Raw genomic sequence first — 14,417 nt, 5'->3', positions numbered from 1 at the left:
AAATTGACGAACGTGTGTGTGTGTGTGTGTGCGTGTGTGTGTGTATTGCTGCTTTGTCGCATGTTGTAAAACGTCATCACGGCTACGACAAGCTAAAGCATGCCCCCTACCGTGCTGGACTGATCTGTGAGAAGCTCTCTGACAACGTTGATACTCAGTTTTCTGAAATATGGCACCGACAGGTAAGTGTGTGGGCGCGGGATTTTGTCTCTGTGCTGTTTTTTTTTCTAATAGGTTCATTAAAAACCATACACACATTTTAAAAAAATATTTTCTAAATAACATCCGCGATCGCCTTATTAATGTTTCAGTTTTTTGGGGGGGCTAGCTAGCTAATAACAGTAAGTGATGTGTAGTTCAGTTGATGGTTAGCATGTATAATCATACAGCTTAATGCGGTCGAGATTTCTTTCGCTAGCTAAGCTACCATCTCCTCTTAATGGCTATATTATAACTATAACTTTAACTTTGTGTTGCCGCACACATACACTCATCATCGGTGTGCTGAAATCAATACTTGGTCATTGTAATTTGGCCAGAGGCCAGTGTTGGTAGGCATTAGAATGCTAGCTTAGGTCTTTTCAGGGTTCTCGCGATATTTGGGTACTTTCACGTCAGATAGGCGATTCCGTCTACACCTTTTTTGGATCGAAATGTTTCACAAAAAGCAGCTCACTTGCGTAACATTAGCCGGTCTTTCTTTCGTAATCGTTTATTTTAGTGTGACTGACACTGTGGTATGTTCACATGGGAACAGGAATGGTACATCCACAGTAGGATTGATGACAGTAGCATCTGCCTTGTAAATAATTGCACAATGCACTCATGTCATGAACTGCAGTTATATTCATTGTTTCTGGATGCAGCTGTGCAGTGAATCTAGTCAAACTTCACTGCGGTTGTACTTGATCTTTGTTATTATCTCTGCACTATTAACATTGCAACTTACTGCAGTTGGAACTGCAAAATAACTGCAGTGCAAGGTGGTACCCACAATGAACAGTGCTCGAATTCAAGTAAGATAACTTCCCATGCCATTATATATTGTAAGCCAAGGAATCACCCCCTGTATACATAATACAACCATTCCCTCTATAAACCTACTTCAGAAGCCTGCCTTCCAGGTTGTATCACCGATCGTTCATTGACCATCCTTTCTCTTGACCCCTAGGTGAGGTGGCGTTTAGCGGTCCCGCACGCGTGTGTGCTGACAACCGCCTGAGCTGGGACCTGACCCCCGAAAAGATCCACCAGGTAGCTGACGAGCTTATCGCCAAGACCAAAAAGGTGTACGATATCGTTGGGGACTTGGAGCTGTCCAGCGTCTCCTATGAGAACTGTCTGAAAGCCCTAGCTGATGTGGAGGTGGAGTACACAGGTGGGTGTGGCTGTGTGTGCTCCAATACACCCTAATAGCATCTGCTCGCTAACCCCTTTTCCAGCATGACCCTCCCTCCAAAGAAAGCAATGGTGGAAACCACTCAAGGCATTTTCAAGTAGCAATAAAGGTGAAAGAGATCATCAACATCAATGCATTTGTAGGTCTGTAACTAACATTATGGTAAGATATTGCATAAAGCGGTGGTCAAAGGGCAAGTCTCTTGGCTTTGTGGGCAACATTTCACAAAAACAGACCTCGGGATATGTAATCAGTTCAGTCCAGCTCAGTCCAGTGCAACCACTCCTAGCTACTCCACTGCTATTGTAAGTGATGGGGGGGAAAAAGTCTGAGTTGGCAGGAAAGAGGTATGCAATGCTATAGACAAATCAGCACTTTTTACATAAAGACTAGCTGACCAGCCTATGCTCCCTACAATGGTGTTTTGGGCTTTGTTCGAAGCCAGGGCACAGGCAGTGGGCATGGACCGTACATGTTTTTCTCTGGCAGGCTTTTTATAGAGAATGGCAACATAGATATCCATTACAAAACAAAAGTATGTTATTTTCGTGACCCCTACCCTGACCATTTTAGGCCTTTGTGAGAAAAAAAAATGACAGTTATATGCTCTAACGTCCTTGAAACCTAAGCCCATATTTCAAGTGGGAAGATTTGACGTTGTTCTTAAGAATGTTTACGTTGTCTGCTGTGCATAATTTTTTTTTAAATTCTCTTTAAAATAACACACACATGCATAATGATACCACCAGTGACTCTGGTGCAAACTCTGTTTAGATTCATTGCACTTCACCCCTTCCAACATTATTTTTATTCTGCCTACCTGGGATATCTGCATCCATGCAGTTTAGTGTGTGTTTACGACAGTCCAAAGCCATTGCGTTGACCAGGTGGTGACCGTGACTCACTTGTGCACTTGTGTTATTTTTTTCTTGGTTCAGTCCAGCGCAACATGCTGGACTTCCCCCAGCACGTGTCGTCCTCCAAGGACGTGCGCACGGCCAGCACGGACGCAGACAAGAAGCTGTCCGAGTTTGACGTGGAGATGAGCATGAGGGAAGACGTCTACCAGAGGATCGTGGAGCTGGAGGTGAAGGCCGTAGGAAAGAGGCCTTTAGGAGACCTCCCGTTGTACCCTTTTCTCATTTTCTTTATCTGTGTGGATCTGAGGCACGGGATAAAAGGACAAATCTGGCGGATTCAGCTTACTATGCTTTCACCATGTTAAGCAGATCAAGCAATGGTGTAGAGTAGAGTAGAGTAAGACACTTTAGACTATTGGGATGAATCTCTATGGGTTAGCTAGCTCATCTTTTCATGAACCATTAATTGCCCCATTATTTTTGTTTTGTGTGATAGGGAGGATTTTTGTCATGGCTAAGTAGATGGTATAGGTGTCATTCTCATACCCTGAGTATGCTTTCCCCTCTCACAGAAAAAGCCTGATGCTGGGACCTATTCTCCAGAGTCCAAGAGATACATGGAGAGACTGATTAAACTGGGCAAAAGGAACGGTCTCCACCTGCCTAAACAGACACAGGATGTAAGTATAAAAGGCAGCTACAGCCACAGGAAATGACATCAGTAGAAATGTAACTTAATCGTAATACGCCACATAATGACCATCACATCACAAACGTCAAAAACCACATGATGTAATCTATACCATTGCTTGTAAAAGCGAGTCTGTGAATACAAGTTAATTACAGTTATTTAGCTGTCAAACTTAGTTTTAACTTTGAGGGCGAAACTGTCTACCTATTTATCCCAAATAAAGGGTCAGTCCGACTCTTTTGCTAGCAATCATAGTGCTGCCTGTCTCCATAACGTACCAGTTGTCTCCAGTTATGTTTACAGTTGGCAGTTTATGACGTATTGACTTTCATGGCATATTCAAAATTGAATGGTCTTGACATTTAAAGGGATAATTTTGTCAATACAAGCTAACATGATAATCATTTTTAGTAAGTAGAGGTTCGTTACATTTTCCGGCTTCTCTCTTAACAGGAGGTCAAAAGGATCAAGAAGAAACTGAGCAACTTGTGCATCGACTTCAACAAGCACCTGAACGACGACACCACCAGCCTGTGTTTCACCAGAGAAGAGCTGGGTGAGTGGAGGGGCTTTTTAATTTAATTTGTATTTAACCAGGTAAGACAATTAAGAACAGATTCTTGTTTACAATGCCAACCTGGCATGGGGGTGGGGGGTAGGGGGTGAAAGTAATACAAAAGTTAAAACACATTAAACATGACAAACAAAACAAAACAGAGAACATGAACAGTTACAAGCCAGGTACTAGTTTGTGTGGATACTATATTGACCTGATTTCACCCAGTAAAACACCCAGTAAAACAGAAAACCCATGATGATCTGAACTTTGGTCAATTATTTTTGTCTAATAATTTCAGAGAGAAATATAAAATGCATATCATGAATCTTTCCTTGTGAAGAAGGTTTTTGGAGGACTTTTTCTGAGGTAAAAGATCTTATATATGACAATCCATTTCCAGGCGGTCTCCCAGAGGACTTCCTCAGTTCGTTGGAGAAGGACGAAGGGGAAGATAAGCTTAAGATCACCCTGAAGTACCCCCACTATTTCCCAACCATGAAGAAGTGCTTTGTCCCTGAGACCCGCCAGAAGTTGGAGGAGGCCTTCAACTCTCGCTGCAAAGAGGTGAGAAGGGCTATGAGACACTGGGTTATTGGTCCGAAAGCAACATGTCGGAGGCCGTCCGGGAGTTTGTCTCCATCTGTTCTTGTCCAGTTTTTTCCACATCTCTGTAGTGAAGGAAAGCGTGTCCCCCATGTGTCAGGCTCATGCAATAAGTCTACGTGCCAGAAACACGCCAGGTGTGCACATAGATCTATTAGTAACTAGTTTGAATATTCTAACAGATATTAAGCAGCCATACTATCGATATGGTATCTATTTTTGCTGGAATTGTGAAAAGGATGCAGAGATTCTTTTTTTTAATCTACAAAAAAACAGTACAAGGGGGGGGGAAGTAGAACTCTTAGGAGACACAGTATAGGTGGAAGCAGGTGTCCCAGGAGACGCAGTGCTGGGGGGTAGTAGATGTCTCAAGAGGAGCAGTTAAGGTGGAACCTGAGGAGATGGGTCTTCAGTCTCCGGCGGAAGATGGGGAGTGACTCTGCAGTTCTGACAGCCGTGGGGAGCTCATTCCACCAGCGGGGGGCCAGAATAGTGAAGAGCTACAGAACAGCTACAAAGCAGCTCCCAAGTGCCAGACCTGGATCAGATACTGTACATACGTGAAATATTTGCGCTGGTTTTGATTTAGTATAAAGGAACCAATGGGATAGTCCCCAAAATCTCCCTGCTTTGATTTGAGCCAGTATTATATGTATCTTAACCAGGTCTACTGGTTAAAATATCCTGTAATTTGTCTAAAACGAATTATTCAATGTCTTGTTTTTTCTTCTTCTTTTCCTCTGGTTGTAGGAGAACTCAGTCATCCTGAAGGAGCTGGTGCAGCTGCGTGCCGAGAAGAGCACTCTGCTGGGCTTCAACACCCACGCCGACTTTGTACTGGAAATGAACATGGCCAAGTCTGGCAAGAAGGTGGCCGGTTTCCTAGGTTTGTGTGGCATTGTGAGAGATGATGATCATATACAGAATTCATGAAACTGAAACTGCTTTTCTTCAAATCGTTTCTTTGTCGAAATCTGACCTCACCCTGCTTCCTCATACTGTTACATACTACTACAAAGTATCCCTATAACAACAAAGTCGCAACAACAACACTGGTACACCACACGTGTGAAATCCATGTTTGTGAGACTAGTTTGATAACAACAAACAACTTGCTAATATCTGATGGTGAAAAGCTTCTAGACGAAATATTCTTGTCATCTTTAAAAAAAACATGTCTATTACGCAGTGGCGGGCGGTGCATTTCACACCTAGGCCTTCAGTGATGTCCGACACATTCCTACCTGAATTATTATACCTCTTAATACCATCGTTATGACGCCATGGCTCTAGAAACTAGACAGAAACACAGTATAACCGGGCGTTGCATCACCTTAACATAGTCAGACAAACAGAGTCTATAACAGAGTTATATTAATATTTCCGAAGCATTTTTAATCAATAAATCCGCATTTACAATGAAGAGTGTTAAACTAACATCTTTAAGATCGCTACATTACCCACGTCTGTCGTCTCGTCCACCATAATAGCGACAAAGGGTGCCTTTTTAATCTCCATTTTGATCTCTTCTCCCATCACTTTAGCAATAGCAAAAATCAGGTCGTTTTGTATTTTGCCTGACGTCCCAGTAAACACTTTGTTTGTGGACAGGTGGTAATGTAAATCTGGGTTGTTTTCAGCCAGAAAATAAAGAAGCTCAACGTAGTTTCCTCTGTTTGTGGACTCGGCGCTTTTATCGTGTCCCCTAAATGAAAGTTATTGTTTACCCAAAAACAGGACACAATCGTTCAGTATTATCGATCAGTCAACGAAAGCTTTCGTTGTTGAGCTCCGTTTCCCTGCGCACTTTCAAAAGTTTCACATCTACCGGCATAGTTACGCATCTCAATAGTGAATATCAATAGTGCGTATCAATAGTGCGTATCAATAGTGCGTATCCAATCAAAAGACGTGCTGGGTGCTGACATCATTGAGCCTTACAGCAGGCGCCGTTGTTGCTTTTGCTCGCATCTACGTAGGTTTACTAGGTACGCCACAGGTTTTCTCGTTCCAACGTTAAGTTACAGGTCGTATCCGCGGCACCGTTTAGCGTGCAGGCGGGCAGATTTTGGAGCCCCCTAGCAACACATTTTGATTGGATAAAAGCTCTAACATAAAGGCCAGCCCTCCAAATCTCAATCGGAGACTGGAAGCAGCGCAACCAAGAGGAAAGCTATGAAATGAAGAGAATAGACTATGGGGAATCATTAATACATATTTGTGGAAAAAATATATTAAAATAAAATGTATATTCTGATGATGTTTAGGCCAGCAGAGAAGGCCTTGCTGGCCCTGACGGCACACCACTGCTATTACGGTACTTGCTGTGGTAAATCAGAAGTCAGAAATTTGCCAACTCCCGCCATTGTAACTCATTGAATGTCATTCAGTCAGTCACTGTCAGTGAAGCGTTGTTTGTTTGTCCCGAGTTTTCAAAGGGGGCGTGGCTTAGCGATAGGTCCATTAGGCTTTGAGTCATGATCCACGTGCGTAAATATAAAGACGTTCAGACATGACAGGACTCTGAATTTCAATGACAGGAACTGATACATTTGTAGTACATCTGAAGTTCCTCGCAGAGACGGACTGGGAGGGCTATCTGTTCTGCATCCAACGTGTCCCAACTGTTCACGTTTCTGGAGTCAGAGGGGAAATGACTGCGCTGACTGACGGATACTTCACAGACTGCATCCCAGTGTAGAAGCTGTGTAGGAAATGATAACATAAGATGAACCCCCAACTCTCTTTCCACTCCCTTCCCTCCTATCAGAGGAGCTGGCCCGTAAGCTGAAGCCCCTGGGCGAGGAGGAGCGGGCGGTCATCCTCAAGCTGAAGGAGAAGGAGTGCCAGAAGAGAGGCTTCCCCTTCACGGGAGAGCTGCAGGCCTGGGACACTCGCTACTTCATGACCCAGGTGGAGGAGACGGAAACGAGACAAAATGGCTGCAACTCTTGATTTCTGCTCTAAACAGGAGTGTATTTCCCCTGAGATGTCACACATAATAATAATAATAATAATAATAATAATAATAATAATAATTAATAATAATTATTTTATTCTTATAATAATAATTTTGTTTATTTGTATAGCGCTTTTCCTGCCAACGTTGCAGCTCAAAGTGCTCCAATCATTATCTAAACATAATCTAATTATTTAGTCATTTAAAGGCAATATTAAAAAGATGGGTTTTTAATCTTAACTTTAACATATTTGCATCCTTAATGTAAACTGGCAGTGCATTCCACAATTTGGGTGCATAAGATGAGAATGCAGCCTCACCAAATCTCTTCTTTTGTACTTGTGGTACACATGTTGTGGATAACATTTGAATTACAATTGGGATCCTTGTGTGTATTCTACTCTCAAATCACTGTTTAAAGCATAACGTTGCGGTAAAACCTTTCTTTCAAGGACATTTTAGGATTTATTTTCCTAAGCTTTCTTATTGTTTTTTTGTTTTTGTTTTTTTTACTGAAAGGTTAACACAGTAAAATCAGATTCGGGGAGACTCATCATCCGGCACTTTACCTGATGTGTTGGGTGTGCAGCAGAATCCTCCAATATCTTCTCTCTTCTCTGTCGCGCAGGTTGAGGAGAGCCAGTACGCGGTGGACCAGAACCAGCTGAAGGAGTACTTCCCCATGGAGGTGGTGACGCGGGGCCTGCTGGACATCTACCAGGAGCTCCTGGGCCTCTCCTTCGACCTGGTGGAGGGCGCCCCGGCGTGGCACCCCGACGTCACGCTCTACTGCGTCAAGGACCGCACCTCAGGACAGGTGGTGGGCCAGTTCTACCTGGACCTCTTCCCCAGGTGAGAGAGTGGACAAGAAATGGGGAGGACAAAACGATTTATTTTATTTTATGGTTTTGCCCAAAGTTTGTTGTTCGTGTAATATGTAAAGTAGTGTTATTAATGATTAATCCATCTGGTAGTTAGTAGATGTGTATGTGCATTTCAAAGATGTTGAAAGTACTCTTATTAAATGTAATCAAATTGTATATTTTTTCCTTTTCATCCATCTCTATTTGGATACTTGAGTACTCTTCACTCCTCCGTAGTAATCTGCACCCTTTGGAGGGGTTGCGTCCCCAATCACAGCCTTTGGGCTTTGGGGTCTCTGTAGACCTGGGGAAAGAGTGTCCTTTACTGGCCTCTTTAAACCACCTCTAGCAGCATCTGTTCTCTAGTCAAGGGACTGACCACGAATATATATATATTTATTTACATTATATATTTATATATATATATGTTATGGTACATGTGGGAATACGGTACATGTGGGAAAACTAGGGTTAGGGTTAGGTGCTACGTCGACTTGGTAGATGTCTGTTGCTGGCATGTCTAACCCTAACCCTAATCTTAACCCTAACCCTAATCCTAGCACCCTAGCACCTAACCCTAACCCTAGTTTTCCCACATGTACCGTATTCCCACATGTACCGTAACATATATATATATATATATATATATATATATATATATATATATATATTACAGTACGGTATATATATTATTTAAAAAAAATCTTGTTCAACAAGAATCAATGGCTTGGCCTTGCAACCTCTCATGTGCGTCCCCCATGTCTGACCCCCACAGAGAGGGCAAGTACGGCCACGCGGCCTGCTTCGGCCTGCAGCCGGGCTGCCTGCTCCCAGACGGCACGCGGCAGATGGCGGTGGCAGCCATGGTGGCCAACTTCAGCAAACCCACCGCCGACGCCCCGTCCCTGCTGCAGCACGACGAGGTGGAGACCTACTTCCACGAGTTCGGCCACGTCATGCACCAGCTCTGCGCCCAGGTCAGAGGAGCCGCAACTCAACTGCGTGTCAAATCAAATCAAAAACTTTTTTTTAATCAAAAATTATCATAGGCACAGGAGAGGGCACAGCTGTAAACGGTACACTGAAATTATTTTGATCTAATGATTTTGATTGAATCACAACACTCACTATAGAATCAATAGTTATAACAGTCAAACAATACCGTTTAGCCTTGGAATGGTGAAATATATACAGATAAATATAATAATAATAATAATAATACATTAGACTTATATAGCGCTTTTCTAAACACTCCAAGACTCTTTACAAACTGAAAAGATTGAGTTTTCAAAATTGAGTTTTTTACATAATCTGATCCATTAGGTGTTTATTAATGCCTGTATGGTGTTATTTTTAAAATGTTGACATTTTTTAGTTAGTAATTCATAAAATACAAAGGTTCCATCTCACAAAACATAATGGAATGTAAAAACTTTGACGCTCAATATCTCTGAACTACTCTAGATGGAGATAGAACCTTAATAATAATATAATAATTATAATAATAATTCTAAGCTCTCGAACTGTGCCGGTGTGTTGGGACCACGTCAAGTCCTCAGTGATGTGTACACACTACTAGTACTGACACTTAAGCCCCATCGATGTGGATGGGGGAGTGTCTTCCTGTAGTCCACCATCATCTCCTTGAGCACATCGTCCTGGGGAGGTGTTGTGGCCTGATTTCTCTACAGCTAAGCCCCGCCCCCTTACCTGTTCTGTGGGACGAATATTTTTATTTACTTCCTGAATAAGTGTACAGTGAAATAATAGTGTATGGAAAGACAAATCCAGTATGACATCTTGGTATATTTTTTTTTAATGTTTTTGTCAATTTCACATACTGAAAATACTGAAATACTGAAAATGTTGCAAAAATTTGCAGTACGAATGGGTCACGGCCCATTTCCACACATCACTTTATTCTTATTTACCCTCTCCGCTCTCACTGCCCGCAGACAGACTTTGCCATGTTCAGCGGGACGCATGTGGAGCGGGACTTTGTGGAGGCGCCCTCTCAGATGCTGGAGAACTGGGTCTGGGAGAAGGAGCCCCTTCAGCGCATGTCCAAACATTACAAGACCGGCAGCCCCATCCCCGACGACCTGCTGGACAAGCTCATCAAGTCCCGTCTGGCCAACACCGGTGGGGCACCCGTACCACACCCCCCCAAGTGCTGATTACCAAATAGAATAGAACCCTAGTCCCTATCCCCCACCCCCACCCCCCACCCCCTTAGATATGAAAGACATTTATTATTTCCTCCAAGCCTAGTAGTGTGCATGAGCAATTTTCATACTGCTTAAACCTACAGTATGTTATCCTTTTACACAGTCTGGGCTATGGAGGTCGATTTTAGAACTCATTCTCTGTCTGGTTTCTTAAATGTATTCTCTCTCTCTCTCTCTTTCTTAAATGTATTCTCTCTCTCTCTCTCTCTCTCTCTCTCCCTCTCTCTCCTCTCTAGGTCTGTTCAACCTGAGGCAGATCGTGCTGGCTAAGGTAGACCAGGCCCTGCACACCAAGACAGGCCTGGACCCAGCAGAGGAGTACGCCAGGCTATGTCAGGAGATCCTGGGCGTGCCTGCATCCTCAGGTCAGAAAGAGAAGGGCACACACACACCTACACATACAAACATCCACACAAACACACACCCACACAAACACCCACACCCACACAAACACACACACCCACACCCACCAGCATTATTCTTTACTCCAAACCCACCTTCTAGATCAGTTTCACAACCAGTTTCTCAACTCTAGTCCTGCCAATCCACCCCTTGGGTTGCACATGATATGATCTAGCCCAGCATTAGCACACTAGATTCAACTGACCACGAGGCCCCTTGATTAGTTGTTAATCTGATGTGTTAGTGCTGGTCTAGAACAACAATGACGCCATCCCTATTCTATCTGTTAGTTGGACTGTATTTTTGAAACTTTAATGACTAAATAAAATTAGTTATATAGGGAAACTAGGGATGGACGGTTTCCAATTATTGAAACCGAAAAACCGTCAAAGACTAAAACCGCGGTTTTCCGGTTAACCGAAAAACGACCGAAAAAAAAAAAAAAAAAAAAAAAAGAGAGCGACAATTTCAAATAATTGAGCCCTACTGCTACAATACACTCATGTCGAACACCATTAAAACGCCGTAAGCACAGTCGCAACACATTTAGGCTACTTAGTTTCACAAATATAAGTGGAAAGGCAGACTTTTGTAAGCTACACCATACATGAAAACACATGAACACTTAACACACCAGCTCCGCTGATCCAGGGTGCACGCCTGCACGGAAGATCATCTCTTGGAACAGCGTCTTCATTGAATGAACTGCTTTCTCAATATCTTGGTTCTTAGACAAAGTTTCAGCTGCTGCTCAATGTATTGAAATATTTGAATACTGCTCAATAATCACTGAAATATTAGACTTAGAATTATGCAGTGAACATACTTAAAGCTTTTCATAAAAACCACATGCCGCGAGACTGACTCGTCCTGAACTGTCGTAAGTCAATCAACAAAGAATGCCCCATCAAAATAAAAGTGCCCATGGTAGAGCTGTCAAAATAGAGCTTTCAAAATAAATGTACTAATACAGATAGAGATAAATACAGAACTACCTTTGCGTCACTAAGTGACCGCGTATCTCCTGAGACATGCGTTCTGTCATCACTTTCAGTAGCGCCTTCACACACAGTGGTGCTGTGCACAAACACTCTTGATCCGTATAGCTCTTGTTTTATTATATTGTGGTTTAGTAAATACTGCACTTGGAGTTACATTCAATGCATGATTTGTGCTATAGAACATAAATAAAGTTTGATTGATTGATTGATATCAAATCAAATCACATGTTATTTCTATAGCGCATTTCTCACAAAAGTGACCCAATGCGCTTTACAGAGAGCAGCGAAAATTATCTTATTAAATGTAAGCGACTAATTGTAAAAAACCTTTCCTATCTACCAATAACTGAAGGCAACTATCTTTCCCATAGAGTGATTCGTTACCCTTAAATATAATCCCAATTAGATATTAATCCTCAGTTATTCTTCACAACTGACCAGACCTCTCACTCATTGCGCGGCAGATTCAGACTGTATCATTGTTATTTTCACACACGACAAACATGTGACATGTTCCAGTTTTATTCTTTGAACAACATAGGAAAAAAAAAAAAAAAAAAAATCCGGTTTCAGACGGTTTTGATAAAAAACCGTTTCTATTTTTATAAACCCCGGTTTTCGGTTTAACCGAAAAACCGTCCATCCCTAAGGGAAACACAACATTAAAGACTCAGATCTCTGATATGATTGCATAGATTGTGGTGTATAACCAATGGAGCTCAATTGTTGTTAAACAGTCTTCTCTCTGTCCATCGTACCCTGTAGGAACCAACATGCCTGCCACCTTCGGCCACCTGGCGGGTGGTTATGACGCCCAGTACTACGGTTATCTCTGGAGTGAGGTCTTCTCCATGGACATGTTCTACGCCCGCTTCAAGGAGGAGGGCATCATGAACCCCAAGGTTGGCACATTCTGCTGTTTACACTCATTTGTGTGTTGTAGGTAGTTGGATGTCAAATCTATAGGTTCTGTGGTGTTGTAGCAAATACTCTTGTAGGGTTATGTCTTAATGTATTTTGTTATATTTTTGTTGTTGGGGTGCTAATAATGGGTCCAGCAGGCAGTGCATGGTTTCATGCTAACTGTTAAGACTTTTAGTCTTATTTGATATCAACTATCAACCATTCAGGATAGTTCCTCAGCAAATGTGTGCAATTTGTTCATTCTCAACTGTATGTTAGCTTAGTCCACCATGTTAGCTTTGCTAGCTTGCTATGCTGCTATGTGCAGAAAATATTCAGTGAGTGTTCCAACACCTGTAATATAAGAGGCATATGTGGCTCTGTGGCTCAGTTGGTAGAGCATGGCGCAAATTCCCGCTGGGACCGTATATATGCTGACAAATGTACTATGCACTCACTGCTATGTAAGTCATTTAGGTTAAAAAAGCGTCAGCTAAATAATGTACTGTATAAAAACATAAAGATGTTGAATTGAAAGGTTACAGAACGTTTTCTGAAATGAAATGATGGAGATGGTGGTATGGTGGTGGTATTTGATGATGATGATCTGTCTGTCTCTCCCAGGTGGGACTGGACTACAGGAACTTCATCCTGAAGCCCGGTGGCTCTGTGGACGCCACCCATATGCTCAAGAACTTCCTAGGGCGCGAGCCGAAACAAGAAGCTTTCCTTCTGAGTAAAGGACTAACGGTCGAGCTGGAGGCAGGCACTCCTTGTGCTTGTTGACCAAATCCTCTTCAGCCAAGCGTAAACGCCCCCAACCGATCATACACTTAAGGACGGGGCACTGGGGACCGAGATTTTCTAGGGAAAAATAAGATGGAAAAAAAGAATTGATAAAAAAAAAAGCACTACAACATGAATTTCAAGTTAACCTGCTGCTCTATATGATGATAAAACCATGTTCCCTATTTGCTGTGTTTATGAATTTGGAATTTTGTTATTTTAAAATGCAAAAACTGCGATTGTATTCCGGTTGAACAAAAATACATCAACAATGAATTGACTCCATTTTGTTACCGTTTGTTGACTTTGTTGACTTTTGTGGTTCCTCAGGGGAAGGCTTCAGAAACAGACAAGCTGCAAACAGGTGTCTTGTATATGTTATGGTACATGTGGAAATACGGTACATGTGGGAAAACTAGGGTTAGGGTTAGGTGCTACGTCGACTTGGTACATGCTGGCATGTCTAATCCTAACCCTAACCCTAACCCTAACCGTAGAACCCTAGCACCTAATCCTAACCCTAGTTTTCCCACATGTACCGTATTCCCACATGTACCGTAACATATAGACTCAATCTCAACCTGTCCTAAGAAGCTGTTCTGAGCAGTACTCAACTTGTAAAAGAAAATCAGGGGGGATGATGGATTTTATCATATGGGGACAATTTTAGCATCCCCACAGCGTCAGTGACTTGTGGCATGTGTACATTTCCCCTCGCCCACAGTATTTTACTCAACATGAGCAAAACTAAATGTTGAAATAGCAATAATACCACGTTCATTGATAAAAGGACATAAGGGATGGAAAGGGGGGCTGGCAGTTTTAGAAGGGGGGTGATTTTGACCGTTTTTATTTCGAGTGCTGGTTGTGAGAATGTGATTTCCTGACGTGCCTTGGTCGTAAACATCACACCTTAGATATTAGGGCACGGGGGTATTTCATCAGTGTCGCTAAAGGAAAATCCAGGCTTATTTTTGTCTCGAGAGACTTATAAAAAAAGAAAACAAGTCCGGATTTTCCTTTAGTGACGTTGATGGAATACCCCCCTGGTTTACCACTGAGTCAGAGAGCCTGGGCACACACAAAAAGAACATGTGTATTGATTGAGTGTCTGAACTCAAATGATTTAGTCTAGTAACATATTCCTGCACTTTAGTGGCATA

The 14,417-nt window shown here is 42.4% G+C and overlaps 1 protein-coding gene across 1 annotated transcript; it reads left to right on the top strand.

Annotated features, from left to right (window-relative positions):
* Positions 1-100: 100 nt before the first annotated feature.
* On the top strand, positions 101-13,535 carry thop1 (thimet oligopeptidase 1). The gene is made up of 14 exons (XM_080541507.1): positions 101-182; positions 1,172-1,378; positions 2,338-2,486; positions 2,832-2,939; positions 3,404-3,506; positions 3,910-4,073; positions 4,863-4,998; positions 6,883-7,025; positions 7,700-7,923; positions 8,710-8,911; positions 9,890-10,076; positions 10,399-10,527; positions 12,331-12,467; positions 13,093-13,535. The coding sequence occupies exons 1-14, from the start codon at positions 170-172 to the stop codon at positions 13,252-13,254; spliced, it is 2,064 nt and encodes a 687-aa protein (XP_080397633.1). The 5' UTR covers positions 101-169; the 3' UTR covers positions 13,255-13,535.
* Positions 13,536-14,417: the final 882 nt, after the last annotated feature.

Source organism: Nansenia antarctica, assembly GCF_963989245.1.
Source record: "Nansenia antarctica genome assembly, chromosome: 1".
Taxonomy (NCBI): Eukaryota; Metazoa; Chordata; class Actinopteri; order Argentiniformes; family Microstomatidae; genus Nansenia; species Nansenia antarctica.
Note: the sequence above shows the minus strand (reverse complement) of the source record. Positions and strands in the feature narration are given on the sequence as shown.